Source organism: Tympanuchus pallidicinctus, unplaced genomic scaffold, assembly GCF_026119805.1.
Source record: "Tympanuchus pallidicinctus isolate F22 unplaced genomic scaffold, pur_lepc_1.0 scaffold18, whole genome shotgun sequence".
Classification (NCBI taxonomy): domain Eukaryota; kingdom Metazoa; phylum Chordata; class Aves; order Galliformes; family Phasianidae; genus Tympanuchus; species Tympanuchus pallidicinctus.
Window position 1 is genome coordinate 12,116,431 of NW_026294699.1, and position 26,796 is coordinate 12,143,226.

The 26,796-nt window shown below is 45.1% G+C and overlaps 3 protein-coding genes across 7 annotated transcripts in view; 2 read left to right on the forward strand and 1 right to left on the reverse strand.

Moving 5' to 3' along the window:
• Positions 1–637: 637 nt before the first annotated feature.
• NUDT1 (nudix hydrolase 1) lies at positions 638–4,464 on the reverse strand. Its single transcript, XM_052679864.1, has 3 exons — positions 4,085–4,464; positions 1,188–1,333; positions 638–989 (listed from the first exon to the last, which is right to left on the reverse strand). The coding sequence occupies exons 1-3, from the start codon at positions 4,234–4,236 to the stop codon at positions 817–819; spliced, it is 471 nt and encodes a 156-aa protein (XP_052535824.1). The 5' UTR covers positions 4,237–4,464; the 3' UTR covers positions 638–816.
• Positions 4,465–4,494: 30 nt separating this feature from the next.
• Positions 4,495–6,773, forward strand: MRM2 (mitochondrial rRNA methyltransferase 2). 2 transcript variants are annotated; one of them, XM_052679865.1, is made up of 3 exons: positions 4,495–4,544; positions 5,310–5,599; positions 5,975–6,773. In XM_052679865.1, exons 1-3 carry the CDS (start codon positions 4,525–4,527, stop codon positions 6,397–6,399), a joined length of 735 nt encoding a protein of 244 aa, XP_052535825.1. In that variant the 5' UTR covers positions 4,495–4,524; the 3' UTR covers positions 6,400–6,773. The 2 variants fall into 2 exon arrangements, with proteins under 2 accessions (XP_052535825.1, XP_052535826.1); XM_052679866.1 differs by having other exon boundaries at positions 5,310–5,593.
• An 811-nt stretch (positions 6,774–7,584) lies between these two features.
• MAD1L1 (mitotic arrest deficient 1 like 1) overlaps positions 7,585–26,796 on the forward strand; it is a 320,369-nt gene continuing 301,157 nt past the window's right edge. For 3 of the 4 annotated variants that reach the window (XM_052680322.1, XM_052680324.1, XM_052680323.1), the window contains exons 1-9: positions 7,585–7,667; positions 9,125–9,278; positions 10,485–10,625; positions 12,310–12,489; positions 12,801–12,925; positions 13,564–13,645; positions 14,861–14,991; positions 15,959–16,073; positions 17,255–17,316. In XM_052680322.1, the coding sequence (XP_052536282.1) occupies positions 9,129–9,278; positions 10,485–10,625; positions 12,310–12,489; positions 12,801–12,925; positions 13,564–13,645; positions 14,861–14,991; positions 15,959–16,073; positions 17,255–17,316 (986 nt within the window). In that variant the 5' untranslated portion in view covers positions 7,585–7,667; positions 9,125–9,128. Of the gene's footprint in view, positions 7,668–9,124; positions 9,279–10,484; positions 10,626–12,309; positions 12,490–12,800; positions 12,926–13,563; positions 13,646–14,860; positions 14,992–15,958; positions 16,074–16,760; positions 16,893–17,254; positions 17,317–26,796 lie in introns of those variants that run through there. The other variant, XM_052680325.1, reaches the window with a different exon arrangement.

Below are 26,796 nucleotides of genomic sequence, written 5' to 3' on the forward strand. Positions count from 1 at the left end.
TCACAGGCTGCAGGCACGTGGCAGAGCCTGCAAGCATGGGTGCACTGCACTTTGTAGCATGGAGTTGCTGAAAGGTGGGATTTTGTTCTGTGTGTTTCTACCTGTCTGTATATCCAAGCTGACAGCAGGAACTGCACACTGAAGGCAGAGCTCAAACTGGACAGCTCTAGCAGAAGCTGTTTTCTTGACTTGTACAAATTTATGCAAATCTGAGCTGGAGAATCTGGAAGGGAGCTCTACCAGAGCTTTTCCAAGGGCTCTCACAGCACTTACAAGCCTTGCTTTCTCCTGGGAGGTAATGCTGAATGTGGAACTGCATAAAAGCTGATACAGAGAAGATGCTCAATAGCTTTTGCTATTAGCCTGAAAGAGACAGCAAACATACTTCTATAAAAGGAAGCAGTCTGCAGAGAAGCCCATCAACCATCCAGAAACCTGGCAGCTGTTTACAATGGGACAACACATACTTTTGCTGGGAAAAAAAAAACAAAAAACACTTTAATTTTCTAAAAATGTTTCTAGTCATGATAGAAAACCCAAATATATTAACAACATGAGAACTTCCTGTTAGCCCTCCGTTTCTTGAGAGTTGTAATCAAGTAACTACTCAGGCATATCATAGGGACTTCACAGCATGGAAATTCTTACTATGTTTATTTCTGCTCTAAGAAATCCCCTTATTTTCTTTACTTCCCTGTGAGCTGGCAGTCAGCTTCTTCTTGCGGGGGAGCTGAGAAAGGAGCCCCCTGGAAGCACTCGTGGTGTCCCAGCCCAATGTGGGCAGCAGCACGTGGAATGAATGCTTCTGCCTTCCTCTTAAACTTCCTCCACTTCTTTCAGGGTGTGTTCCACAATGGTGTCTTGTCCTTGGAACTTAAAGTAGCCACGAAACAACTTTCTCTGAAGCACCAATGGGAACCAAAAGACATCATCTGGCCACATTTGTTTGAACGGCACCTCATCCAGTTGAAACCACTGAGGCTGCATTTCTGTTGGGGGAAAAAACAATTTTGTCTGAAATTTTCTCATGGTTTTTTGCCGCCTGCAGTTCCGCTGTGTCAACAAACAGCTTTGGGTTACAGCCCCGCTGCCTCCCTCCTCTGGAATTTCTGCAGGAACAGTTCTGCATTTATGTACGAGCAGTGCATTTCAAAAGCAAACACACATCAGCTCTGTGAGTTACCCACCGTCGCTTTCCTTTGGCTCTCCGTGAAACTGATCCGCTCGGAAAATGTGAACTTCCATCAGTTCAGAGTTGCCTACAAATTCAAAAGTGATCTGACCCATCTTCTGCAAGGTGTCCACAGTCAGCCCGCTCTCTTCCAGGAGCTCCCTATACAAAAAACAGGCGTTTTTATAGGAAAGCAAGCAGTGGGAGAACAAAAAGCAGCCGTTAACTTTACATCCAGAACTCCTCCTGTGCCTGCAACAAAGCAGAGTTCTGGCTCACATCACGCTACGTAGCCCACTGGCACCAGACTGGAGCGATGTCAGACTGACTCATGAGTTACCTCAGTGTGCTATAGAGGCCATGGGGAAAGTACTCTGTTAGAGGGGGAGGATTCACCAACAGAGACGACCTGGAAGGGCTTACATTCCATGCAAGAGGATGGTATTTCCTGAGGTTACTTAGAAATGGGCTATCACAAATGTGTTAAGCTGGATGTGGCTTAAGAACTCTGAGAAGAGCTTTCTTTAGACAAGCAGAAGGCTTTGCCAACATCAGGCTAAAGCTTTTAGAACTGTGGTGACACCAATAAGGAACGTGAGAACATCTCATCTAGGCTGCTACAAAAATCAGCGACTTCTGAGGCAAAGCGAAGCTCATGTAAGTAACAGTATGCACTGTGTGACCTCCCAGTTAAAAGCCACATCAAAACCACAAAATAATCATGTAAACCTTCAGTTTCTGCTCCTCAGAAGTACTTTCCGTGTCAGAGAGAGGCTGAGAGACAAGTCTTCTAAGAGCAGTCTGTGAGACTTGCCAAGCAGCTCTTTCCAAGGCCTTACCACGCATGGCCACTTGAAGCCCTTCAAATCACTTTTTCTTTCTATGCCACACGCTCATGTTGGTTTTTTTTTTAACCTGCTGCTAAGAGACCTTGAAACTTGTCCTGGTTAGTCTACTCCCTACAAAGGTAAGGGATACTTTGAACTATCTTCAGATAAAGATAATAACTAACGCAGTTGTACATTTGGCAGAAACCCGACAATTTCAAAACAGAAATGATTTTTAAGGCTCCAGCTTTCTCTGGCATCAGTTTCATGGATCCCATCCTTCAAAACTGTACTGCAATCTGATGCCTTAGCTAACTCTGGTTGATATTCCTGGAAAATGGTGCCAAAAACAGAGGCAGTTTTCAACCAAGAAAACTAAAAGCCTCGTTTCACAGGCTGTGGTAAAGGTCCAATAAGCGCAACGCTGCTGTGGTTTATTCAATAATTTATCTGTGAGCTGTTGGGCTCTGGATATAGTAAACACAAACACTGCAGTGGATAGAAAACGAGAAATTGCACTAGCTGACAGCTTTCCTTACAGGAAGTGCCACTGAATAGCTGTGAGCGCCCAGGCGCCTGTGTGAACATGATGGACTCAGCGGAGCACAGTGATCATTCAGGGCACTCTGTTCTCATTGCAGCTTAATACCCAGCAGTCCAGTCTGTAAAGATTAACTTCAGGTTACACCACTGCAACGCCAGTTGAGGCAACCACAACCTAACAGCTCAAATCCTGCCACAAAGCAGAGCGCTGCAGTGAAGTTTTACTTGGGCTGCACGACACCTCCTGGAGGAGAGCTGAACCCACACTCGTCCCAGGGCCGGCAGCCCCGTGCTGGTGCAGCTCCCAGTCAGGAAGGAGGGCAGCGTGCCCAGCTGGCCCTGTCTGTGGGGTCTGCTTTCTCCTCAGCTGACCTGAGCAGGAGTCAGGGGTATAATTCTGCAACGAGCTCTGAAGAAGAGCAGGCTGTGTCGCGGTCTGCAGCAGCAGGCGTTGTTTCTGCTGTGTCACATTGCACTGAGATGGCTGGAACATCCACCACCAAGCATCTCGTGGGAATTACAGCTCCAGTTTTTAACCCCAAGCTAACACAGATGAATACATGTGTGGGAAATCAAATTCTAAATTAATCAAGTCATCTCACTCCATGCTCATTGATGACATGAGCAAACAAAGGCCTGATTTAAGTAGTGAGACAGATCTCCCACCCTCAACTCAGAGATGATAAATTGTAGGTAGACACAATGTAAGCACCAGCTGCATTAACCTGGTGCTCCGCTGCACACAGACAGAGGCCTCTTCCCCCCCCCGATGAGCTCACTCACCGCACAGCCCCGGCCGTTGCACTGACACAGCTGAGGAAACAGTGCAAAAGCTGTTAGGAATCTGTTAAGCAACACTAAACTTCCTGCAGGTGCAAAGGTAAAGTTGGGGATAGATCAAGGAGGTAGCAAAGCACGGCTTTGTATCTGCAAAGCTCGTGTAAACAAGAAGGTAGAACCTGCTGTTTCATTTCAGTGACTAAAATGAAGAAAGTCCAGCAGTGAACCATTGCTGTCCAAACCCTGGAATGACAGAATTCTGCTCCTGAATTCAGTGCCTGCATGCAGTGAAACAGTTTCTACAGTGCTCTTCATGAGGCAACTTCAAGTGAAATTCCTAGTATTCTTCACTAAGTTCTTCTCACGGAGTACTAAAAATGTAAGTGGAATTTAGCGCCTTGAAGGCAGCAGCAGCTCACTGCCATAAGCTGCAGCGCCGCTATACGGCCAAACGAGAACGGTGCATCTGTCGCAAGAGCCTCTGCTCTCTGCTCGAGCAATTGGTATCAGCGGCTCAGGACCTCAGGACGGCGGCAGGGAGGATGCTCGCTAGCTGCAGTTACTCGTGGACTGGAAGACGCTCGGAGGTTCGCAGCAGCCAGGTGACGGGGAGCCGGGATGGTCCGTAAGGGCGGTGCTGAGCCGCCTGCGTGCAGGAAGGAGCGCTGCACGGACGTGCGAAGGCGGCACGGCGCTTACGGAGCCGCTACGGATCCGCAGGAGCGCCCGACTCCCTCCGCCCCTCTCCCAGGCCGGGCCTCACCTGCGCGCAGCATCCTCGATGCTCTCTCCCGGCTGCACTTTTCCTCCAAAGCCGTTCCAGAGCCCGGCCCCGAACCCGCGTTTCTTCATGCCCAGAAGGACGCGGGGCGGCTGCACCACCAGCACGAGGGTGAAGAGCCTGGAGGCGGACATGGCGCCGCGCCGCGCGGGGCGCCTGAGGGCAGCGCGCGGGCCGAGAAGGCGCGAGGCGCAGCGGAGCCCCTCCGCACAGCACGGGGCGCCTCACCGCCACCCCGTCACGGACCCTCCAGCTCGCCGCTCCCCCCGCTCTCCCTTCACCTTCCCGTATCCCCGCGCTCCCGGCCCTGCCCCAAACACCACGGTTTCCCCTTCTCCCCGCGCCCGGCTCTTCCCGCGCCTCATCCGCCGAGGCTCCGCCCTCAGCTCCGCCCCAGCGCGGGGCGGGAGGCGGCGGCCGCCATGGCGTGGTGCGGGGCGCGGTGCGTGACGGGGAGCCGGGCTCGGGGTTGCCGTCCCTGCGTCCTAGGAGCTGCGAGGCCCGTCCCTTGGTGACCGGCACCCGTGGCCCGGGGGAACGGCACGGAGCTGCCAGGGGAGGGGCGGCTGGGGGTCGGGGACGGGCGGTGAGCGCGGCCCGAACTGCCCGGAGCTCAGTGAGCGCTGAGTCGCCGCTGTGAGCCTTAGGGGCTTGGGTGGTACAGCGTGGTTCCGTGATCCAACTGCCTGTAAGAGCACTGCAGTTCCCCTTAAGACGATGAATTCTCGGCTTTAGAAGCCTTTCAGGAAGGTGACGTTCAGCCATGCTCACATCTCTGACACGGCGCTTGGGGTCAGTGAGGAGCGTGAGCTGGTGGTGAGGTCGTAGCCCAGCTCTGCTGCTGGCACACAGGCTGTGCAGCCCCGTGGCACGGCTGGCGGACTCGTTAGGGTTTGTTCACAGCACCAGGTGTCCATGTGAACAGAAAACACCTGAGGAAAGCTGCAGAGCTCCAGCAATGAGATCCCCCTTCTTCCCCCTTGGTTCAGGGAGTAACCAGTGAGGTGTTGATCCCCATTACGGCTCTTCTCGTGGTAAGTGGAGCAGGGAACTGTAGAGGCCAGGAATCTCTGAAGTTGTGAGGCTTTTGGTGAGCGTGGTGACAGATGGGAGGAGCCGTGTTCAGGGTGGAAATGAATCAGTATGTGCTTCAGAAACCTGTGCTGTGGCCATGCACAATCTGACTGTCACCTTTCTCCTTGGGCAGCTGTCAGTGTTTGCTGAGCCTTCCTCTGCAGCGCAGCTGTCTGCACAGCACAGTGAGGCTCCTGAAGAAGAAAACTGCCGCAGAGAACTGGTGGCTGGAGCGGCAGTTGAGGGATCCCTTCGTCAAGGCAGCGAAACAGCAGCATTACCGTTGCCGGAGTGCCTTCAAGTTACTGGAGATAGATGACAAGCTTCATATTCTCCGCCCGGGACTTTCCGTTCTTGACTGTGGAGCAGCACCTGGTGCTTGGAGTCAGGTTGCTGTAGAGAGGGTCAATGCCTTAGGTACTGGTGAGTGCACATTGGTGGTGTTCGGGATGGGGAGTGGTTTGTGTGTTTTGAGACGCTCAGAGTTATAAGGAAAAGCATTATCATGTGTACTGTTGTTGGATTATACTGCCAGCTCTGCAAAAATAAAAAACAAAAACCTCCCAAAAACACGATAGGATTACCTCTTGCCTATCTGATGTAACTGGGTTTTAACATTGTAAATGCTTTGACTAGTAGCAGACCATGTCGCTGCATGCAGCAAACCAGTTATGGATGGGCAGGAAGTCTGTGGCAGGCAGTGATAACTTTTTGTTTACTGAATATAACGGAGTTCATGTATATGCAAGTTGTTTTCAAGCACAAGAATTCAATTTGATGTTCATCCTTACAACCTAGATCCTGCTGCCCCTACTGGCTTCGTCCTTGGAGTTGACCTCCTACGGATTTCCCCGCTGGAAGGCGCAGTCTTCTTGTCACAGGCTGACATTACAGACCCAAGCACACAAAGGGCGATTCAAAACCTGCTTCCTGCAAAGAAGGTGGATGTTATCTTGAGTGACATGGCACCGAATGCAACAGGCATTAAAGAGCTGGATCATCAGAAGTTGATCGGTTTGTGTTTAGGCCTTGTGAATCTGTCACAAAGTATTTTAAAGCCAAAAGGGACAATACTGTGTAAATTCTGGGATGGACATGAGTCCCGTGTTCTTCAAAACAAATTGAAGGAGCAGTTCCAAGACGTGAGAACTATAAAGCCTCAGGCCAGTCGGAAGGACTCATCTGAATCTTATTACTTGGCAAGATTGTATAAAGGGAAATGAAAGCTGGGAAATACAGAATATCAAACAGGTGATCAGAGGCAGACTGGAAATCTGAACGTGGCATGTGTTTAAAGAAAACTCCCAGCATGAAGATCCCCAGCTTGAACTATTAGATTGCTGAGAACAACCTCGGGAAATCTGCTGCAATTCTCACGAAGTACATCATGCTTTTCAAATATGAAAATAAAACCAGGGTGCTGCCCCACTGAGTTTATCCACTAATTGCACAAGCAGAGACATCCAATCTAGCTTCACACCTGTGGAGAAAACAGTTGGGAATGGAGAGCAATAATGGAGAGCAATAATCTGAAAGGCAACCTCTGGGGCTGTTGTAATGGAAATGAAAATAAAGCAGTGATTGTATGAGTTCTTAACGTGTGCTTGAAAATCATTGCATTTCTAATGCTGTCAGATTTGAGACTAACCATAAAGGCGCTTGTCAGAACGAGAGGGGCTGGCTGGGGGGGGGTTGAGCCAATTCATTTCCTCTTCATCTTTCCTAAAAGCTGATGTCATTTATTAGCACACATCAAAACAGCGTTTTTGTGCACGTCAGGATCTGCATTGTCACATGTAGTCTCCAATGCAGACATTTCAAATGTCCGGCTCTGGCCCTGGACTATTCAGCTGATGGCTTTGCTGCACTTCCTAAAGATACAGCTTACATTTAGAAATTGCTACTTCACTGTGCTCATAAATCCAGTGACAGCAGGGCAGCATCGCCGCAGCTGAGATAATTCCTGCCTACGTTCTCAGTAACGTTTTATGGCTGACCAGTAATGCTTATTAGGCAAAATGACAAGTTTTTCCTAGAGCCCAGACAGGTAGAACTACTGATAAAACCGTGACTGAGTTGCCAGAGTTCAGTTTGCAAAAATAGATTTGGCCACTGCCTTATCTGGAAGCGACGGCTCCTCCATTAAACAGCGCTGCTATCAGGCTGGCTGTGCCAGGAGTTGTAAAAGGGGCTTCCGCATCTTCCTCGTCGTAAATATACCATTTCGAATGGCTCGCGGATTTATCAGATGGCAACTACTGTGAGCTTCCGTTTTTCATTTCCACGCGATTGCCAGCAGGCTCGGCACAGCCCGGCCCGCCGCCACACAGCCGCGCCGCGACCCGGGCGGAGCATTACGGTACGAACAAGAGCTGCGCGCCTCGTGCCGTCATTACGGCGTGGCGGGCCGCTCTTCTCGCGAGAGGCGGGTGCGAGTTCGCGTGAGATCTCGGCGGCGGGGCGAGGAGGGAGATCCAAGCGGGCAGCGGCGGTGAGTGCGGGTGGAGGGGGTGCGGTGGGGAGGCGGCGTGCAGCGCTGCGCCCGGGGATCCCGCACCGCGCTGCCCGCCGCAGCCCGCCTCCGCCCTTTGGCCTCGCCCACGGCTGAAGGCGGCGCTATGGGAGCGAGCGCGGCGGGCGGCGCCGCGTCCCCGTGCTCCCGTCCCGTGAGCGCAGGGCACGGCTGTGCCCCGCTCTGCCGTCTCGCGGACGGAGCCCCTCGCCCCGTGCTGCTCGTCCTTCGGCTGCTCGCGCCGAGGTGGGGTTGGGGGCTGCTGTGAGGCGCTGCACGGAACAAAAATAAAACAAACGGTGGTGTTTTGCAGCAGGGCGGCAGGGCGTGCCTGACTTGTTTGCTGGTGCTGTCCCTGTTCTCCCCGCGCCCGGTTTGAGATCGGTTTGCTGGAAGCCTGTTGGCAGCGTTGTCTTGTCGTGCGTGGTAATGCAGTGCTTGTTTCTAATAAACGTTTTCGTTTGGGTTTTGAGTGACCTCTTCCCAGCATGTTTCTGTTGTATCGGCTCCTTGTGATGACGTGAGTCCAAAGAGTGTTATTGCCGTGAGCTGGTGGCCCTGAGGGTCAGCCCTGAGCCTGGGCTGCTGTAAGTCTGTGTGTGTCCCGGTGCCTTTCCTGGCCCGGCCTCCTTTTGTGCTTCTGGGACTTGTAGGGCTTGCAGTTTCAGAGGAATTCACTTAAAGCTTCCCCAGGCATTCTGGGAGTGCCTTGCCAGCCTCTCTGACCTCCAGCTTTAATGCATTTGTGGCCATTTAGTGCTATTGCAAATCTGAAGGAAGATTTTGCAAAAACTTCTACATGAACAAGGAGCTTCGTCTCGCTGATGGAAGCGGTCTGTCAGGAGTGAGACGTGTTGAAAGTTACATACCAAAGTGCTGTTTGGAAACCAGAATCAGGCTGCTTACAAGGCAGAGCTTGCTATCCGTGTGAGATTTATTCTCTTCCTGCCCCAGCCCTTTTTTTGTTTGGGGGGCAGAGTAAGGAGTTCCTTTTGTGTGATGTGCTGCAGAGCTTCCTGTCCTGTGGTGTTACTTTGTATCCCTGAACCTATCCTGCTTACAGTGGAAGGGAGAGCTCATTTTGGTGTAACTTAAGGCAACTTCTGTTTGTATATTAACTTGCAGAGATTCGGGGGAATGTATCTAAATAAAAGCAAACCACTTTGGTTATAACACCAAGAAGAGGACAGTTTTTTTTTTTGCCTCAATTCTTCATTCCAGAGATCTACAACTTCTGCCTCAATGTGTGGTGTTTTCTGGTTGAGGTGACCCCAGCAGTGGCAGGCAGGTTAGATTCTGTGCTGTGTAAGATGGAAGATGTTGCATTTTGTGCCATCTTAGGGCAAATGTGTATATATACATATTTTTTTTTTTTAGCATCTGTATACTCCACATTGGTCTGGATGCTTCACTGATAACTTTTTATGTATTTCCAGAGCTATGGAAGACTTGGAAGGTAATACCACTGTCTTCTCCACCTTGAGATCCTTCAACAACTTCATTTCACAGCGTATGGAGGGGGTGTCCGGGCAGCCTGTGCCAGCATCATCTCAGAGCTCCTTGCAGATTCAGTACCAGCAGAGGGTGCAGGTGAGGTGTCCTCAGCGTGCTGCTGCCTGTAGCTTCTCTTCTGAATGGCTGTAGCCTCCTTTGCATCTAAGCATTGCATTTCTAAGCACTGGGGTTATTTCATTAAGATATGGCCATTCTTTATAAAACTGCTACTCATGCATGCTCAGTAACAGAGATTTATTTTCTGAGAATGTTCTAGAATCTTTATGCTTGTTAATGTAATTCCAGTAAGTTGCTTATTTACCTTAAATTTTCCTTGTGTGGAGACATGGAAGAGACTTGCTGTGGCTTCAGTGGGCCATTCAACTGGGATTTCTTGTCTGCCTCTCTCTGTATCCCCAAGTCATCTTGACTTTTCCTGCAAGCTGCATTTTGCTCTAACAGCATGTGATAAGTTGACATCTTGCATCGTAAGCTCTATTATGCTGCAATAAAGTTTCTGTATGTTGATACGATTTCTAAGTAGGGCTCTAGACAATAGTATGATATCATTGCCTTTTAATAAAAAACTGCTTTACATTTGAAATACTAAAAGTACTGAAAAAACATGTGGATTTTTTGTCAGTGGTGCATCTCTGGTTACACCACCTCCACCAGTGATGTGGAATGTACATTGCTTAGAAGAGAGGTATTGTAATATACCTCTCTTGGTAAATACACCTCTCCAATTTAATTGGAATGGCAGCAGTGCCAACCATGTGTGTGTTGTAAAGTAATGTAATCTGAAGTGTCATATTGTAGCAGGTCATAGAAAAAAGAAAACACGTTATTTTGCTCCACGCTTACACTTAATTGGGTGCCTGATCTCTGCTTATTGGTAGCTGCTGTTAATCTTATAATGCTTGGGGGGTTTTTTGTAATTCTTAATTTTGTAATTAACTTTTCTTAGATAGAGGAATGCATTTTGTCAGATAAAGTACCTCTAGAGATGGAATGAGGAATCCTGCACGAAACTCTAAACTGAAATTCAGAACTTAAATTCGCGTCCTTCCAGCTAACGCTGTTTTGATTCAGGTTCCTGGGCGTGTGGTTGAGCTCTTGGCCTTGGCTTCCTGATCTGCAGCTGGTCTGAGAGGACAAGCACCACAAATGTGGTGACAATTGCCTTTTAGTTTGTGAAATGCTATGCAGCTATCAGCTGGATATTACAGAGCAGGGGGTAGCAGTATTATTGCAGCACTGTTAATGATGTGTGCTGTCTCTTTTCACGTATGAACTGGACAGTTGGAAGAACAAGCTGGGCAGATCCATTCCAAATCACAGCTCCTGCAGGTGGAACGGGAGAAGATGCAGATGGAGCTTAGCCACAAACGAGCTCGCATTGAGCTGGAGAAGGCAGCTAACACTAATGCCAGAAACTATGAGGTAAGAAGAACAACCGTAGGTGGTCTGTTATGGCGGGTCTGAGTTAGAACGTGTGGTGTTCTGTGTTGGTGTTTTAGTTTGGGTCAGCGAAAGGCTTCTGGCTGTTCTCGCGTGCTGCGCTTTGGTTTGCAGTGCTGTGTCTCAGGGTGTGCATACCACACTCTTTTTGGATGAAACTAAACTAAAAGATGCAGTCCAGGAGCAAGTGCTCTCTGGCTGCTAATGAGCACTCAGTCTTCAGAGCAAGACTTGAGCTCATGTGTAGGGAAGACTTCTGAGGAGCATATGGTGTGCATGCCTTGTGCTACTTGCTGAGGTGCACAAATCCTGTGTGAATGTCAGAACGTTGTTTGCTCTGTGAGCAGCAATCTGATCACTGGGGTTTGTTAGCATTGCGTTGGAATTGTCATGGGTAGCAGTAACAAAAAGGGATTTGTGCTTTGTTTCTCCTGGAAATATTTAAGCGCTTTTTTCTCCCCAACGTATTTAAACTTCTGCTGGCACAATTGCAAGTATTTCATTTTTGTGACTGTAATTTAATTGGAATGGCAGCAGTGCCAACCGTGCACTGTCACACAAGAGGGCTTTCATTGATAAGACTGTGAGCCTCACTCGGGGACTAATAGCTTTTCTTGGTTTCTGACTTTATGCCCATATATGTTTGTTTAGCTTTGTCACTGCAAGTGGCAGTAGAGCTCTGGGTTCTGTATGATAATAAAGGTCTTACATGCAACTGATTATTTAAAATGACTTCTTTTAAGCATGTTTTGTTGTGTTTTAAGAGTGTTGGGTGATGGATTTAGCGTGTGGTTGTGAAATAGTGGGTCAGTGACTCAAGTCTTCGTTCCTGTTGAAGTCAGGTGATACAGGATTAAGCCATGAAGAGTTCAAACTGGAATCTAGCTGAGTCAGTCACAGAAACCCTTGAAATACTAGTGCAGAAAAGGGAGCAGCACTAATCCAGCACTGTGCTAATCACCCTGCTCAGATTCTGTGTTTTTTTGAGTCATGTGAATGAAGGTTTTAGGAAGCTGCTTTGCATAATCCTTACTTACTATGTAAATCCATGTCTCGATTTGCTTTGATTAGCAAAGCAATTTACTACAGATTTTTCAAATAAGCATTAATCAATTTGTGGTAGGAAAAAACTGAGAAGGTGTATGAAAGATTGTCAGAGTGCAAAAAGGTTTGTTGTGTTCATTGATGATACTGTGCGTTTAATTTCACTTGCTTTTCCATTAAATAACCTCATACAACTGCCAGAAGTTGCAGAGGAAAGTTTGTCTTACTGACCCAACTACCGAGCTCTGAGGTTCTGAAAGTCCACTTGCTATGTGTGGCTGAATTGCAAACCAGGGCATGGAATGTTTTCATCTTTGATCTGCTGTGGAGTGTGCAGTGGAGTCTGCGAGGCCGTGTCTGCATTCCAGGACTCAATGCCTCTATCAGAGGGAGCAAGGGTCTGTTTCCTAGCTTTGTTACTGCCAGGAGTTCCTTGGCGTTGAGCTGCTGGTCCTGTCCTCCCTAGAGGAAGGGTTGAAGGCTATTGGTGTAGGTAACGTGGCTTCGTGGTGATGCTGTGGTGACCACAGCAACGAGGAGCAGAGGTGAAGGAGGCAAAAAGAGCTTCACCTTTGTGCTGGTTTTCTATGTCTTTTCATGTTGTTTTTTTCTTCTTTGCAAGCGAGAGGCTGACCGTAACCAGGAGCTGCTCACACGCATAAAGCAGTACCAGGAAAGGGAAACAGAAGCTGAAAATAAACTGAAGGAACAAATGGAGATGAACAAATCCTATAAGAAGAGTATGGAGACAATGAGTAAGAAACTGCAAGAGAAGGAGAGCAAATTAGCTGAGGCTAATGAAGTAAGAACAGAATAACTTTCTTATCCGTTTATAGATTCAGGTGACTTTGCAGTTCTTGTGAATGGAAAATGGCCTTTTTGATTTACAAAAAAAGAAATGTGTTGCTAGATGTCAGATCAACTTTGAATAAAGAATGCAGGAGGTGAGGGAGGAGATATTAAGATGGAAATTGTTCAGGGGCACTGGGGGAGTTGTAGTGTGGATGAGACTGAAGTTACCTACAGTTCATTCTTTGGAATCATTAGTTGGATGTGGCTTCTGTGTACTACAATCCATGATCTCCAGTTTATTTTTTATTCCCACTAATGCAGACGATCACTATATTAAAAGGGAAAATATCTGAGCTACAATGGAATATAATGAATCAGGAGATGCAGATGACAAGCCAAGACTCTCAGAAGCAAGAGCTGATGGAACAGCTGGATGTTCAACATAAGTAAGCAGAAGATGAATAACTATGAGGAGAAAAAAGCAAACAAAACTTGAGTCTTATGCAGCTGTTGTCACTCAAAAACCTTTCAACGCTGTTTGATTTCCACTCTTCAAAGGGATTCTTTGAACTGGATGTGCAGGTTATAAGTGTTGTTTGAAAGTAGCTCTTAGGAGAATTTTATTTGTACCTTGAGGGAAAAAAACCTCAAGTTTAAAATCTCTCTCACTGATGTTTCATGTTCATACTGGAGAGTTAACAGAAGGCAGGTGGGTGGGAAAGGCTGATCTGAATTTTATAGACTGAACAGAAGAAAAATATCAAGCCGTAAATCATAGGTGAGGGGTACTTGACAGATGAGTGTGTTTTTCTTTGCTTTCCTTGGTTTTTCTTATTTACTGTGTATAAATATTTATTGATTTCAGAATAAAAGAGGCTTGACTTTTTGGAATATTTCTCGAGGTGCATCTTTTCAGTGAAGAAATTGTTTTTTTTTCTCTCTGAATTACAGGAAGATTGAGTGTGAGGTGATCTTACATAGCAGTACCAAACACTTTGTTAACGGTATTTGGAAATGTCTGTGTCACGTGTGTTTCTCTGGTACATGTTTCCTGGGTGCTAAATCTCTTGTTTGTGTCTAATAGGAAATGGCAAGAGGCTACTCAGCAAATCCAGACATTGCAAGCAAGCCAGTCCCTACTGGCAGAATATGAACAGAAGATTAAGGTAAGACACTGGGTCTGTATGAACCTTGTGTTGATTTTCTTTAAAAACTTCTTCAGTGTCAGAGCAGAAGTATTCTGGATGAATGCTCTGTTTGATCTTGAGCCCAGTGCATTAGTATTCTAGAGCAACCTGGTGTGTTGGTATTTTTTTTTTTCTTTTTTTTTTCCCCCTGCTCAAATGCTGGAGAATGAACCTAGCAGCTGTAGTTTCTGCTTCCCAGAAAATCCTTTCTCTGGAGTTGAGGTTAGCTCTTTTCATAAACTGCAACTGCTTGCAAAGCTTTCAAAATCACAATAAAATGTAAGCGTGGATATTTTATGTCCTTTCAAGTTACCTTGTGTGTTGGTGTGTTTTTTCCACTTGCTTTTGATCTTCCTGGAGGAGGTAGGATTGCTTTGCTCTGAGCGGATGCTGGTTCTGACTTTATAGCATCATACAATCACAGAACGGCCTGGGTTGCAAAGGAGCACAGTGCTCATCCAGCTCCAACTCCCTGCTGTGTGCAGGTCACCAACCAGCAGCCCAGGCTGCCCAGAGCCACATCCAGCCTGGCCCTGAATGCCTGCAGGGATGGGGCATCCACAGCCTCCTTGGGCAACCTGTGCCAGTGCCTCACCGCCCTCTGTGTGGCAAAACTTCCTCCTAAGGACTTGCTTTGCTTGTAGCTGCTGTAAAGTTGTGCTGAAAGATAGTCTCATTGCTCATTCTGTGATTGCAAGGAGAGGCTTCCATCTGTAGGCAAATCCATTAAAAAGAAAGGTGGAAAAACAAGGTATCAAACCACATTACAGCTCGAAATAAATGTCCCCTACCTCCATAGAAATGTTTGCCATAATGCTGAAATGGGCTCTTATATCTCTTTTGATTCCTAATTCCTCAGGACTATCCAAATGTCCATCTTTACACTTAGTTAATGGAGGGCTAGAGGATAGGAAAATCTGAATTTTGGCTTAGTATGAAGTTGTTTTATTGATTGAGATTACTTTTTTCTCAGGAACTTAGGGTAAACAGAAGGGTGTAGAGAAGAAGCTAGCCCATGTGTTAGAAATGTAACAAATGCCCTTGTTTTGGATTTGACCGTGTGATCTACTGAGGCACGTTCTGAGTTTGGTTCCAGTCATTCATTGATTCAAGTTTCATAAGTACAGAGGAAATGTAATTTTTAAGAGTTCCAAGTAAATCATTGCCGTCCTTCTGTCATCTCTTGCCTTCCAGGACCTGGAGCAGAAGTTCTCCCAGCAGGAACACGATGCTGTTATTGTCAAGAACATGAAGACAGAACTGGCCCGTTTCCCCAAACTGGAGCGGGAGCTGCGACAGCTGAGGGAGGAAAATGCATACTACAGGTGAAAGAAGGCCTCGGTTGTTGGGGGGGTTACCTTCTGTTCTTGTACAGCTCTTACAACTCCACTATGTACACTTCCAAATCCTTCTGTCAGAATTACCAGGTTTACAGTGTGGCATGTGATACTTTCTTCTAACGTTTCCCATATGAAAGTTGAAATATCTCATGTAAATCCTGAACATGGGTTGATGGTTACTGTGGACAGGGTTTGACAAGGCCTGCTAATCTTCCCTAACGCTCTGAAAGCCTCACACGATACGTAGTGGTAACTTTGCATAGCAGTATCTATTTATTCAAACCATATTCGGTGCTTAAAGATGGGGATGAACTCTGTACAGGTTTGGGAAAGAAAGAACTGTAAAGAAAGCTGTACATGAAGTAACTAAAATTTAAATAACATTAAATATTACTGCAGAGTTATTGTTACTCCTAGTCTGTTTGATAATCATTTTAAATTGTTTCTCTTGGAATGTTTTCTCACTCTTGTTTTGTGCACCTGAAGAACCACGCTATCAACAGAAGTGGTTCTTTTCTTTTTTGAAAGAGTTTATCTCACCCTTGCACAGCTCTGTTAAAGTGCAAGCAAGCAGTCTCAATACTGGCACAGTCATCATAGACTACAAAAAACCTGCACTGTCTACCACTTGCTGTGTTCCAACCCTGCATTCAGCCAGGCTGAAGATCAGAGTTGGGAGCCTTGCAAGCCTTCATGCTGTTTTGCCAATCAGCAAAGCTAATACAAAACTTCAGGTTGTTTGGACATAATTGGGATGGTGCTTGTAGTGGGAAAACTTCAATTTTTTTTTTGGTAGCAGCAGCTTTGCAGTGGAGATGATAGAAGTGAGTCAGTTGAATGTTGTAATGTATGCTGTCATATTACTCCCTTGTAATTGCATGTATATGTGGAAGTTTGTGAGAACATACTGACTTGTGTGACTTTTCACTTGCTGCTTGTCTTCTCACCACAGGGAAATGAAAGAAAACAATGGTTTGCTTAAAGAAGAAGTAGAAGGTCTCCAAAGAAAATTGGAACGCTATGAGAAAGTCCAAGCACAGTTAGTGACTGCTGAATTGGAAAATGAGGTGAGGAGCTAAGAATACTTGGAGGAGCAGAATGGGGTTTCCTTTGTTGCCCAGCCTGTGCTCTAGGCTCTCCCTGCATTGTCTTACTTGAGGCATGTTTGAAGCAGTGAATGTGAACATGGCTTTCACCAACTTGACTGTCAGTGTGTGAGAGTGAAGAATAAAAAGCAGCTGAGTCTGTTACAATCTTAGTGTTCTTTTTGGCTTTGCTATTACATCTTTATTTTGGGGGGTGGGGGAGCATTAAGCCTGTGGTGTTACTGGGCACGTGTATGGTTAGAACCTCAATACCCCCTTGGATTGCTTCCCTTGCTCTACCAAGGCCAGAATGTGGTTTCAGTTGAGTAAAGCTGTCTTGTTTTCATCCCACCCTGTGTCAAGCCAAGAGATCAAACTAAATGTATAGACTTACTAATTTGCAGAACTACATTGGTGTCTGGTCAAATTTGGCTCACACGTTCTGGTACTGATACAGAAGCTGTAGAAGAAGTTGGTGGAGAATTGTGTGCTTCAGCTACTGCAGTGTGAGTGTTGGGAATATAACCTGTTTTCTTCCTCTACAAAGTCTCATCTACTAAGGTCTTGTACATTGGTAGTTGCTCACAGGTGTGGTGTAGCAGAAATGCTAAGTCATGGCTTGAAGCAGTGATTGAGCACCTGGTGGGAAGGCAGGGCCAAACTAGGGGAGCTCAGGTGTATGCAATGCAGCTGAGTGACCACAAGGTGTGGAGCCAGGATCCACCCCTTCCCAGTCCTCATTTAAGGGTTGGCAGTGGAGGCAAGGGGATCTTTCAGGAGATCCCTGCCCGGCCTTTGAAGGTAAGAAGCTTATTTTCTGTTCTTTCTGTGCCCCCTTTGCTGTTATGGCTGTGTGAATCTTTGCTTGCTGCAGCCCATCAGGGCTCTGCCATTCTGTTATCTTTGTTGTGCTTTGCTGTGGAAAATAAAATGCTGAAGTAAGATGTGGGTTCCACCCAGTATAACAGGGCTGTGGTGTCTGGGAAAATGATTGTAGCATCTGCAGTATGGCAGCCCAGATGTGCTAGATAAGATAGTGAAATCCATAGACAAAAAAGAGAATGCATGGAGTTTGACTGGAGAATTATCAGAAAACTGTGTGGGGAAACAAGCTGTTGAAATGTTCTGCTGTGTCTCTAACTTTCCTTTGCTTTATATTTCAGAAACTTCTGGGAAAATTGAAAAGCTGGGAGAAACTGGACCAGAGCACTGGCTTGAATATCAGGTATGTGCTCAATGCATTGGAGGTAAAGCTTTTCAAACACCTTCCTTCCTTAGTTATTTGGGTTCCTCAAGTGTGGTGTGATGCTTTCTTACTATCTTTTTATGTAGAAGCTGTTCTGATGCTTATTATTATGTATAAAAAGAGACATAAGCTACATCCTGCTATAAAGTATCTTTGGGGACAGACTTTGTTTTTCATTAAGTCAGCTTGACCAGCCTGGATTTAATTGAGTTCTTTGAACTTCTTGCATATGGCTTCATTGGGGTTTAGGTGGAGGTTCTCCTAACTTAACAGGAGAAATGGAATAAACTCAGTTTTTTAAAATTGAAAACAAACAGCTGCCAACTGGTGTTCTGTAAGACAGCCAATCTCTTCGTGTACTCCTCTATTTCTGATGTCTGAAGTCTCAAACCTGGTTTTTTAAGGTCTTTGCTATGTATGTATGGGTACTGCTGAATTATGGCCTGAACCTCTGAGCACCTGGAGAAAAGACCTGGTCAGCCACAGGAGCACAAGTGCAAGCAATTCAGCTGTGTGACTGGGAGGGATGCAGCCTGGCTGCACCTCTCTTAGACCTCATTTGAGGGATGACTGGCGCTGGGGAAGGATCTCTGGTTGGAGATCCCTCCTCTGTGGATTTTTTTTCTGTGAGCCCAGTTCTTTGGAGACAGGTGAGCATTCCTCCTTTTCTAACATCCTCTCATTGTGCTGGTCCTTCTGCCAGTACAGCATAGTAACTCCATAGTACAGTGAAGGACTGGAAGCGGTGAATCTCAAGATCTTCTGCTGCAGAACTTTCTCTGAATAGGTATGATGTATTTGTGTGGTTCAGCTCTGCTTTATCTTCCCTGAATGTTTGCATTATTATGCTAGAAGTACTGATGCTTCTTGCTTAAGAGCTGTTTTGATATAATTATTGCACAGATCACATTTAATATTGGTTCAAGCTTTGAGCTGCAACATGAACTGCAAAACTTAATTATACCAATTGTTTCTTTATTGTATTCATTACACGTGTCTGAGTTATGCCTGCAGCCTAATAGGGATTATTTGCAAGTAGGAGTGTTTGGGTATGCATGTATGATTTGGGCACATTACTGCTTTGTGTGACAGACACTTGAGTTCAGCTGAGGAAAGCCCCTGTAGTTCTTGCAATGTTTTCTGTTTAATGATGAGAACGACCCCTTTTCTAGGTGTATGAAGGTAGGTAATGTGCTTAAGATTCTCCTCTTCATTCTGATGAAGATGTGTGCATTCAGATGAAATTAGAATTGGGTTACATCTCCAATGGCACAGAACGGACAGAACAAGATGGACCCTTTTCAAAGAACTCATTCCACCAGACAGTAGAGTAAAAACTTTTTACTCAGCTCAAGCTGTTAAAGGTTTAATGAGGTAATTTCACAGTGGGAGAGAAATGGAACCAAGTGATTCTGCCTGTTGAAGTCTAGTAACTCCTTCATTTAAAATCAGAATATTCGCTGTTAAGCGTTGGGTTTTTGATTGGGCCGCATTGTTTAGCACTATTGGTGGTATCTTCTCATACAGAAAAGGGAATTGCTCTTGAGAAGAATCATCTTTTGCATACGATCGTAGCAAGTAGAACTGGGTGATTATCTCCTCCCACCACTGTTTTTTCTTTCCTTCCTGTTGTTCTGATGTTTCACCATGAATTCTGTTCATTTTCAGTCAGTGTGATGATGATGAGAGATCACTGTCCTGGTCAGATTCCTCCATTATGCTGTTGGGGAAAGCTTGAGGAGAAGTTAATTGGTCATCTCGTAGAAGAAGAAAAGGGGAGCAAGTTGGATGGTTGTCTGAAATAGCCAGTGTGATGTGTTTGCTAGCAACTGGATGATCAAAGGGAAGGAGTGCATTAGGATTTTTCTTGCTTTCTTACCACTTTCTTTAGTACAGAAAATGTAATGGAGTTGCATAAAGCTTGTGGCATTTTAGGAGAGAATGGCTTTTTTGTTTCCTGCAGTACTTCCACAGGACTTATTCTGTGTCTGCTCCCAATGGTTCTGTTCACTGATTGCTGAGTCCCAGCAGGCTTTCTGTCAGATTGGCTTATGATCAGATCTGTGAGTCTAATTTTAAGGCAAAGCACTTGGAAAGAAGATGCAGCTTTTAGGAATGGAGTGGTAATCCTACTGTTTTAGCTCTTTCAAAGTTGCCAAAAGGAGATGAGTGCTAAGTGTTTTACAGTGCTTCACCTTCGGTTGAAATCATGTTCATTAGCAGTTTTCTCAAATAATTTTATGATTGCCAGTTCTGGATTCTTGTACTTACAGTGAGGGAAGGTACTCAGTTTCTTGTGCTAGAAATCTCCTGAGCTTTTCCCATTGCTCTCAGAAACTGTGAAAATAGTGACAGTTCATCTGTTTTAGCTTTAATGCAGGAGTGTGTTTGCATGCTGTTGTGCAGTGTTTTTCAGCCCTTTTGAATTATACCTGCCTTACCCAAACATGCCATAATTGTGAAGCTGCATTGAGCCCAACCAAGAAAGTGATGTGTGCCATACTTACATGTGGTTCATGTATACACATAATGAATCCATGTGATCTTTTTTGCTTCCAGTTACGTCCTCTTGATATCTTGATCTTTTTGCTGCCTGCTTTCCAATGTTCTTTTATCTTGGATGTAACTTTGTTTTGTAGGAACACTTCTGGGTCTCTTTTGTATCAGTCTTGCTTGATATTCCTGCTGTAAGACTCGTGAAAGCAAGGCGTGTTTTGAAATTCTTGCTTTGTGAGTAGAAAGTACTGCTAATTTTTGATCTTAGTCTTTGAGGATGGCTACTGTGGGAGTCTGCTCTTGGGAAAGACTTAACATTGGGAAAACGTGCTGCTTGTTCTCTTTCTCCAGGCTGTGCTGACAGAGTTTGTATTTCTACAAAGTATGATGTTTGTGTAGTTGTTATTGACCATCTTCATCAGCAGAATCTCGACAGACTTGATTATTTTCTTAGAGGTTAGGGATGTTTTCTGTGTGATTTCTTGACTGCCACCTGCAATATGTATTTTAACAGGAAGGTATTACTGGAAGGCTGTGTGTTGTCAGTATGTGAGAAGGCAGGGGGTTTATTTTGATGACAGTGTATGCAACCACCCACGAGGTGGCATCCTTTCACCTGCTGCTGTGAAAACTGCTTTCTGCTGCAGGCCAGCAGGCTCAGCCTGGGCTAAAGAAACATCATCTGGGTGTGTTAAGATGCATCAGCTTGTTTAATGGGAATCTGTCACTGTTGTTATTAAATCTTCTGAAAACCGTTCAGTGCTGCATACGTGCAGTTACTGTGTCAACATCCAGTTTCTTAGGGTAGTAAGATAGAATGGCATGGAGAAGATTTGAGCATGTTTCTCTAACACACAGAGTTGAGCTTTTCTTTCAACCAACTTTAAGCTTCATATCTACACAGCATGTTCTTCACTTCTTGTTTAATAGAAGCTCTTCACAACCTGACTCTTCTTCCCCACCCAACATTATCATTCTTGCTTCCTCTCCCTTTTGCAGCATGTAGGAGAGACCAAATATAAAATGAGGATTCTTGTTCCATGAACTTGTTTTTAAAAATGTGTATTCAGAGAGTAGGCTGTTCTGTGCTGCTCAGATTCCAGTCGTGGCCTGGACCTTCCTGAACTGCATCTGATATGGTTACAGTGGAAGACAGACCTTAGGCCCGATGCCTGTGGTGTAAGGCTGACCTGGAGAGACTCGGAGTTTTAATGAAGCATGAGTTTAGGGAGCACCTGTAGTTGTCCTTCACTTTACAAGGATGGATTTAGTTAGCTTCAGTGGCATCACACTGAGCTGGTGTAGCTGTTGTGTGCTTGCTGTCCAGACCTGGAGAGAAGTGCAAATTTGACAGCAGTTCAGGCCAGTGTTTAAGGACTGTTTTCACTTAGTGGAGCCTGCCAGCTGCAGACAGCAGGCACTGATCTGCTGACCTGTCGCCTAGAGCCAAAGAAGTGAACCTGTTAATGCTGACCTGGTTTTCTTTCTGAAGCATCTGTAGGCTGGCTGGCTGACAGATCCTGGGGACTGGCTTCCTGCAGTGCCTGAGACCAATTAGGGAGAGGAGATAGTGTGAATGTGTCTGCCTTTCCTCTCTAAGAAAGGGTCTAATTAAGTGGCAAGTAATTTGTGATTACACAGGTGCTACACGTGTAGTCCTCCTGTGCTCGTTCTGCTTTTGGAGTTGGGGGAGGAGAGGAGAAAAAAGGGAATCAAATTTCTTGATTCTGCATTTAGTGGTGGAGTAGTGCTCTTTCCTGTGAGTAGGAGAGAAGGGAGAATATTGGAGTTCTCTAGTTTCTTTTTTGAACTGTGATTAACTATGCTTAGCACTCTCTTCCATCCAAGGCATTGAATATCTTTGCAGTAGTGAATGAAGCTCATAATCTTCTCCTTTCTCAGGAGGTAGTAATTTACCTGTCTCTGAATGTCCATTATGAATAAGTCATTGCTGGCTTAAAAAAAAACCAAACAACTGTTGACAGGTATACAAAGCAGTGCATGCTGAAATAATTTGAATTGCTTTGAATTTGAATATGTGTTTTGGATACTTAATTAACTGGAACCAGTTAAGATGAGACTGGGGGGTGATTATTGCTGATTCTGGTGAAATCATAATGGGGGCACGATCGTGTGGTGGCCAAGCTAATACTTATATTGGAGTAGCCTGGTGTTGCCATCTGGTCTTTCATCACCAGGCAGGGATGAATGAGTGCCTTATGTTGGCTGTCATTGGACCACTAACCCTGAACTTAAAACACTGATTTCTGGTGGGTTTTTTTTTTTTTTTTTTGGCATTCTGGTCGAGGTTGCATAGTGGTGGATCCATACTTCAGATTTATGTTTCTAATTGAAAATGAGAACTGGTGTGGTATGTGGGAATTGAGATTTTGTGCACGTAAGCTTTAGGTAAAAAATTGTTCACAGATCCCAAGTTAGATGCTGAAAGCTGCACTGCTGCTGACAAGATTCCCAATGTAAAACAAGCTGTTTTGTCACAGTGGGAATCCCTTGGGCACAAGAAAGGGAGATAAACACCACACAGAGGGCAACAAAAGAAACAAACAAAAAGTGCTTGCTTTAGAAAATATACAGTTGCAAGTTCTTATGTTACCTTATGGGAGGAGTATCAACTGTTCTCCTCTATGGAGAGGAGATTTATTGTATTTTAGTTATCTTTCAGAAGTTGAATTTTATATCTTCTGCCTTCCACCGAAGATGGAGAACTCACTTTGGAATGAGGGCTGTTGCATGCAGGTTGCTGATATCCCACAAAGTACCTTAAAGTAAGGATTTGTGCTGGATTCTGCACAGGGATGAATGTGTGAATTTCTCTTGTGCAGTCCTGCCAGGACGGCTCTCACTCAGCTTGCAGCAGTTCCTCTGTTTCTGTCTTGAGGGGATTCTGATGTGACTACCCGTGTGAAAACAGCATGCTCACCTGGTGTTCTCTGATTCTTGAAGCACTGCAACTGAAAGAGGTGGTTCTGTGTAGCAAAAGGTAATCAAGAAAAGAAAATGGATCAGCTTTAATCCAGATTGGCACCTGATCACATTTATTGTGTGGCTGTGTAAGAACTTGTGTAGTTCCAGCGCAGGGCAGAGGAAGTGCCATGAGCAGCTGGGGTTGGAAGGGAGGATGAGGATAATCATTGTGTTTATTTGTAACTGAGTGTTACGTGCTCTGCATTTGTAGGACTTGCTGTGTGTAAAAGATGAAAGCTTTGCTTTAGAAACGCTTCACATTTTTGTGAGGGAGAACTGCCTGAGCAGTTCTGACGGGGACCTTCGTGTTTGGCAAACAAGGTAGAAGTCTCAAGAGAAAACAAATTGTGGCTGTCTCACAGTAATGGTTTGTTTACTGAAGCCACCATTCTTTACACAAGGAAATAATGGAGGAGGCTGTTATTTGTTGAATGTGACATGCAGCGTATGTTGGAGTATTGTTATAAGAACTTCTGTTATCCTGTACTGCTAGAATGCACATGTTATTCTTTCTGCAGTGCCTTATGTTTTAGATTTCCTTGATAGAATGCTTTTTGTCTGTGGTAGAGAGAAAATATTCATTTGTCAACTCAAAACCTGAAACTGTAGTTTTCACAGGTAGCTGAGTGTTGTAGGTCTGTTCCTGCCACTTCACTGAAGTGCTGGGCAGGTACCTATGGCATCATTTCCCTGTCCAGTGTGAATTTTCTCTAAAAACATTGTACTTCTCTCTGGTGGTCAGAAGTGCTGTTGTTTCTTGTTGCCATTTGAATATCTCAGCGTAATAAATCTTGAGTGTAAAAGAAATCGTGTAAGAAAGTGATGGGCCAGCGCCCATGCCTGGCACAATGAGGTTGTAATCAGAAATTGGGTTAAGAAGTAAGCGAGCTTCCTTCAAAAATACATCTGTCCTTTCTTTATGTTGCAAAGGTCTGTGAAGGTTGAGGGAAACTGTCTTTTTTGGGATCACAGCTCCAGCATTCTGGAGATAAAGAAGGCCGTTGAACAACAGCTCAGCCCACCCTCAGTCTTGTTGAGGAATGATTTGAGGAACTGTGGCAGATCACTGACAAACTCTCTGGAGAACAATGAAATTGAAGAAAAGAGGGATGATTGTTACCATCTGGGTTAAGAACTCTTACTCTGGAAGTGCAGGTGACAGTGGACTCCTTCTGGGGAGGAGGAAGATCACTTATGTTCTACTGACTCTCTTTTGATCAGAATGCACAGTATTTTCCCAGCTTGCATAGGGCTGCATTTCCTGATCCAATAAACCTACAGCTGTTTTTTTCCCCTAGGAACAGGATTGGTTTTAGAAATGTGCTGGTGTTATCTTCTGCAAGTGTGCTGTTCCCCACTGGGGACTTGACAATCTTGGGCGAACTTGAACAATTCATGCTGCTGACATGTTTCCTGCAAGTAGTATTTGAGATGCTGTTGGGAAGCAGTTGGGTGAGAGTAGCTCTACCAGCATGTAGTGACCCGTGTTATGTGTAAATGGGCTTGAACTCAGGTGCTCACTCTACTGTGAAGGAGAAGCTTTCAAAAGCACAGACACTTTTGTAAGTTGCTTTCCTTACATTAAGCAATCCTGTTTGCCTTAAAAGTGGAATTGTCATTTAAATAGCAAAGCTGAAGGGGATGCTGCCCTACGTCAGGTATTTGTGCTTGGTTTTTATTCAGCCTCTCATTTTGTCATTCCCACACCCATTATAATCTCTAGCTCATTTTTAATTTTACCTTTTCAACTCTGTTCTGGAATTAAAATACTGAAAGATGCTAACTTTTCTAGGTGGATGTGCTGTGCCTTCTCTCTGATGTGCAATATCTTACACTTTATCTTCCAAGTTTGTCTTTGTAGGGAAACTTCTGTGTAAAAATGTGTAAAACTGGTTACTAAAGATGCTTACTGAGAATAGTTTTCTTTTACCATAGCAAATACTTAAAAACCATCCTTAAAATACACAAAAACAAAATGCTTCAGTAAATGTTCATATTATTATAATGTTACTCCCTTGTATTAGTGGGCATGGCCTTAATATAAGGGCAATGCCTTTGTGGTTGGATCAAGGAGTAGCAATATGGATTGTTCCAGGCTAATATATCAGCTTTATTTGTCTAGGAAATTGATTATCTTGTCAAGCAAAGTACTGTAGATCTCACATAATTGAACTTCACTGAAACATTTGATCAAGAGAGCCATTTAGGAAAGTACAAACAGAGCAGGAGAGGTTGAAAATGACTAGAAGAACTACAGGATGTATAAAGAATTGTTTAAGCAATAGTAGATGAAATGTTGTTGAAAGAAAAATACATGGATGAGCAGAATTCCTTAAAGATTAGCCTTTGGATCCTCTTTAATATTTCTGCACGTGATTTTGTTGCAGAAAAATTGATGTGTGGTGGTAGTGGAAATACTGAGTCATGGCTTGAATCGCTGATGGAGCACCTGGTAGGATGGCAGGGCCAGCCCAGGGGGCTCAGGTGTGTGCAATGCAATGCAGCTGTGTGACCAGAAGGGTGGAGCCAGGACCCAGCCCTCATGTAAGGGCTGGCAGTGGAGGTGAGGGCATCTCACTGGAGATCCCTGGCTACCTGAGGCCTTTTGAAGGTGAGCAGCTTCTTCCTTTTATTTTTGTGCCTGTGGCTGTTGCATCTGAGCAAACCCTCACTTGCTGCAGCCTGGAACCTTGCTGTTCTCATTGCTGTGCTTTCCATTGTGTTGCAGTGCTAAAATGCTAAATGCAGAGGATTCGTAAAAATGCAAAAGCTGGACAGGCAGAACTGACTGACAGGAGTGGAAGCAAGGTGGAAGAAGAGCAGTCAGTGGAGCAGTCCCTCCACTGGTGAGGAGAATAAAAACATCTATGCTGAAGGCTAACACTGGATTTAAATCAAATCTCTGTAGCCCCACCATAAATACAGCTGGAAGGAGGCTCTAATTTGTGGGAAGGCAGTTGCCAGTGGGGTCAGAAGTACACAAATAGCTGCTGAGCTGCAGCTCCACGAGGTTATGAAAGATGGCTTAGATAGTAGAAAGATAACTTTAATCTAGAAGGTTCTTAATCCCATTTCTGTATGGATGCGGATTTTCCTTACTGTTGGCAAGGGGACGATCTTAAGAGTATAAATGGAAACTTGTTTTTGGTTTGGAGCAGCTGGAATTGTTCAATATCAGGATTTTGAGAAGTGGAAATGGATAAAGGTGTTTTTAGTGTGTGTGTGTGGAACATGTTATATACAATGTGGGGGCAGGAAGATCAACAACTCAGATGTGGGCAGGAGCCTGGATGGTGAGGGCAGCTGACCTTTGCTCTTGTGAAACAGAATGCTAGAAAGAATGTGCTGAACTATTAAAAAGGCTTTACCTACTGCTGTAGGTAAGATATGATCCACATCATCAGACACTTTTCTGAGCCTATTTGGTGCAGATTATCTTGATAGTGTTTTGAAAGAGCTTCAGTTCTGGGTGGGACTTACCCTCCAATGCCTGGAGCGGGGATTTTGCTGGTAGCTTGGATGACGCTGCCTGAATCATTTGTCTTTGGTTTGACATCAGAACAGAGTTCTGTACTGGATCAGCTTGGTAATTTCTCATTTTCTGTTTTAATTGTACTTCACAGGGTAGCTGGCATAGCAGCATCAAGATGGGGTGGGAGGAAAACAGAGGTGTATGAATATTAAACTCTTTCAGCATCGTTAAATTGCTGTTAGCTCTGACAAGCTAGCTTAAATGCCTTGTAATGTTACCATGTAAGCCATGTCCTCAAGCTCAAGTCTTTCCTCCTTTGGGACCTTTTTGCTGCTGAATGTTTGTGATCAAAGCAAGTCTTCACCTGGGCTATGTTTTCTTTCCTCACAAGCTATGCTGTTGAAGAGAGCATGCTTGTAAGTATGCATTTGTGGCTGCATTGTTTGGAGAGGGAAGAAAAAAATCAGCGTGACTCCTAGTAGCAAAAACACTGCATGTTTTGAAAC

Excerpts from the sequence above, each read along its gene's own strand:
- MRM2 (XM_052679865.1), top strand. The coding sequence starts at position 4,525 with ATGGCGTGGTGCGGGGCGCG. Across the intron at positions 4,545-5,309 it reads ATGGCGTGGTGCGGGGCGCG|CTGTCAGTGTTTGCTGAGCC; the intron begins GTGCGTGACGGG and ends CTCCTTGGGCAG. Across the intron at positions 5,600-5,974 it reads GGTCAATGCCTTAGGTACTG|ATCCTGCTGCCCCTACTGGC; the intron begins GTGAGTGCACAT and ends CTTACAACCTAG.
- NUDT1 (XM_052679864.1), bottom strand. The coding sequence starts at position 4,236 with ATGTCCGCCTCCAGGCTCTTCACCCTCGTGCTGGTGGTGCAGCCGCCC. Across the intron at positions 1,334-4,084 it reads ATCGAGGATGCTGCGCGCAG|GGAGCTCCTGGAAGAGAGCG; the intron begins GTGAGGCCCGGC and ends TTTTTTGTATAG. Across the intron at positions 990-1,187 it reads AGAGCCAAAGGAAAGCGACG|AAATGCAGCCTCAGTGGTTT; the intron begins GTGGGTAACTCA and ends TTCCCCCAACAG.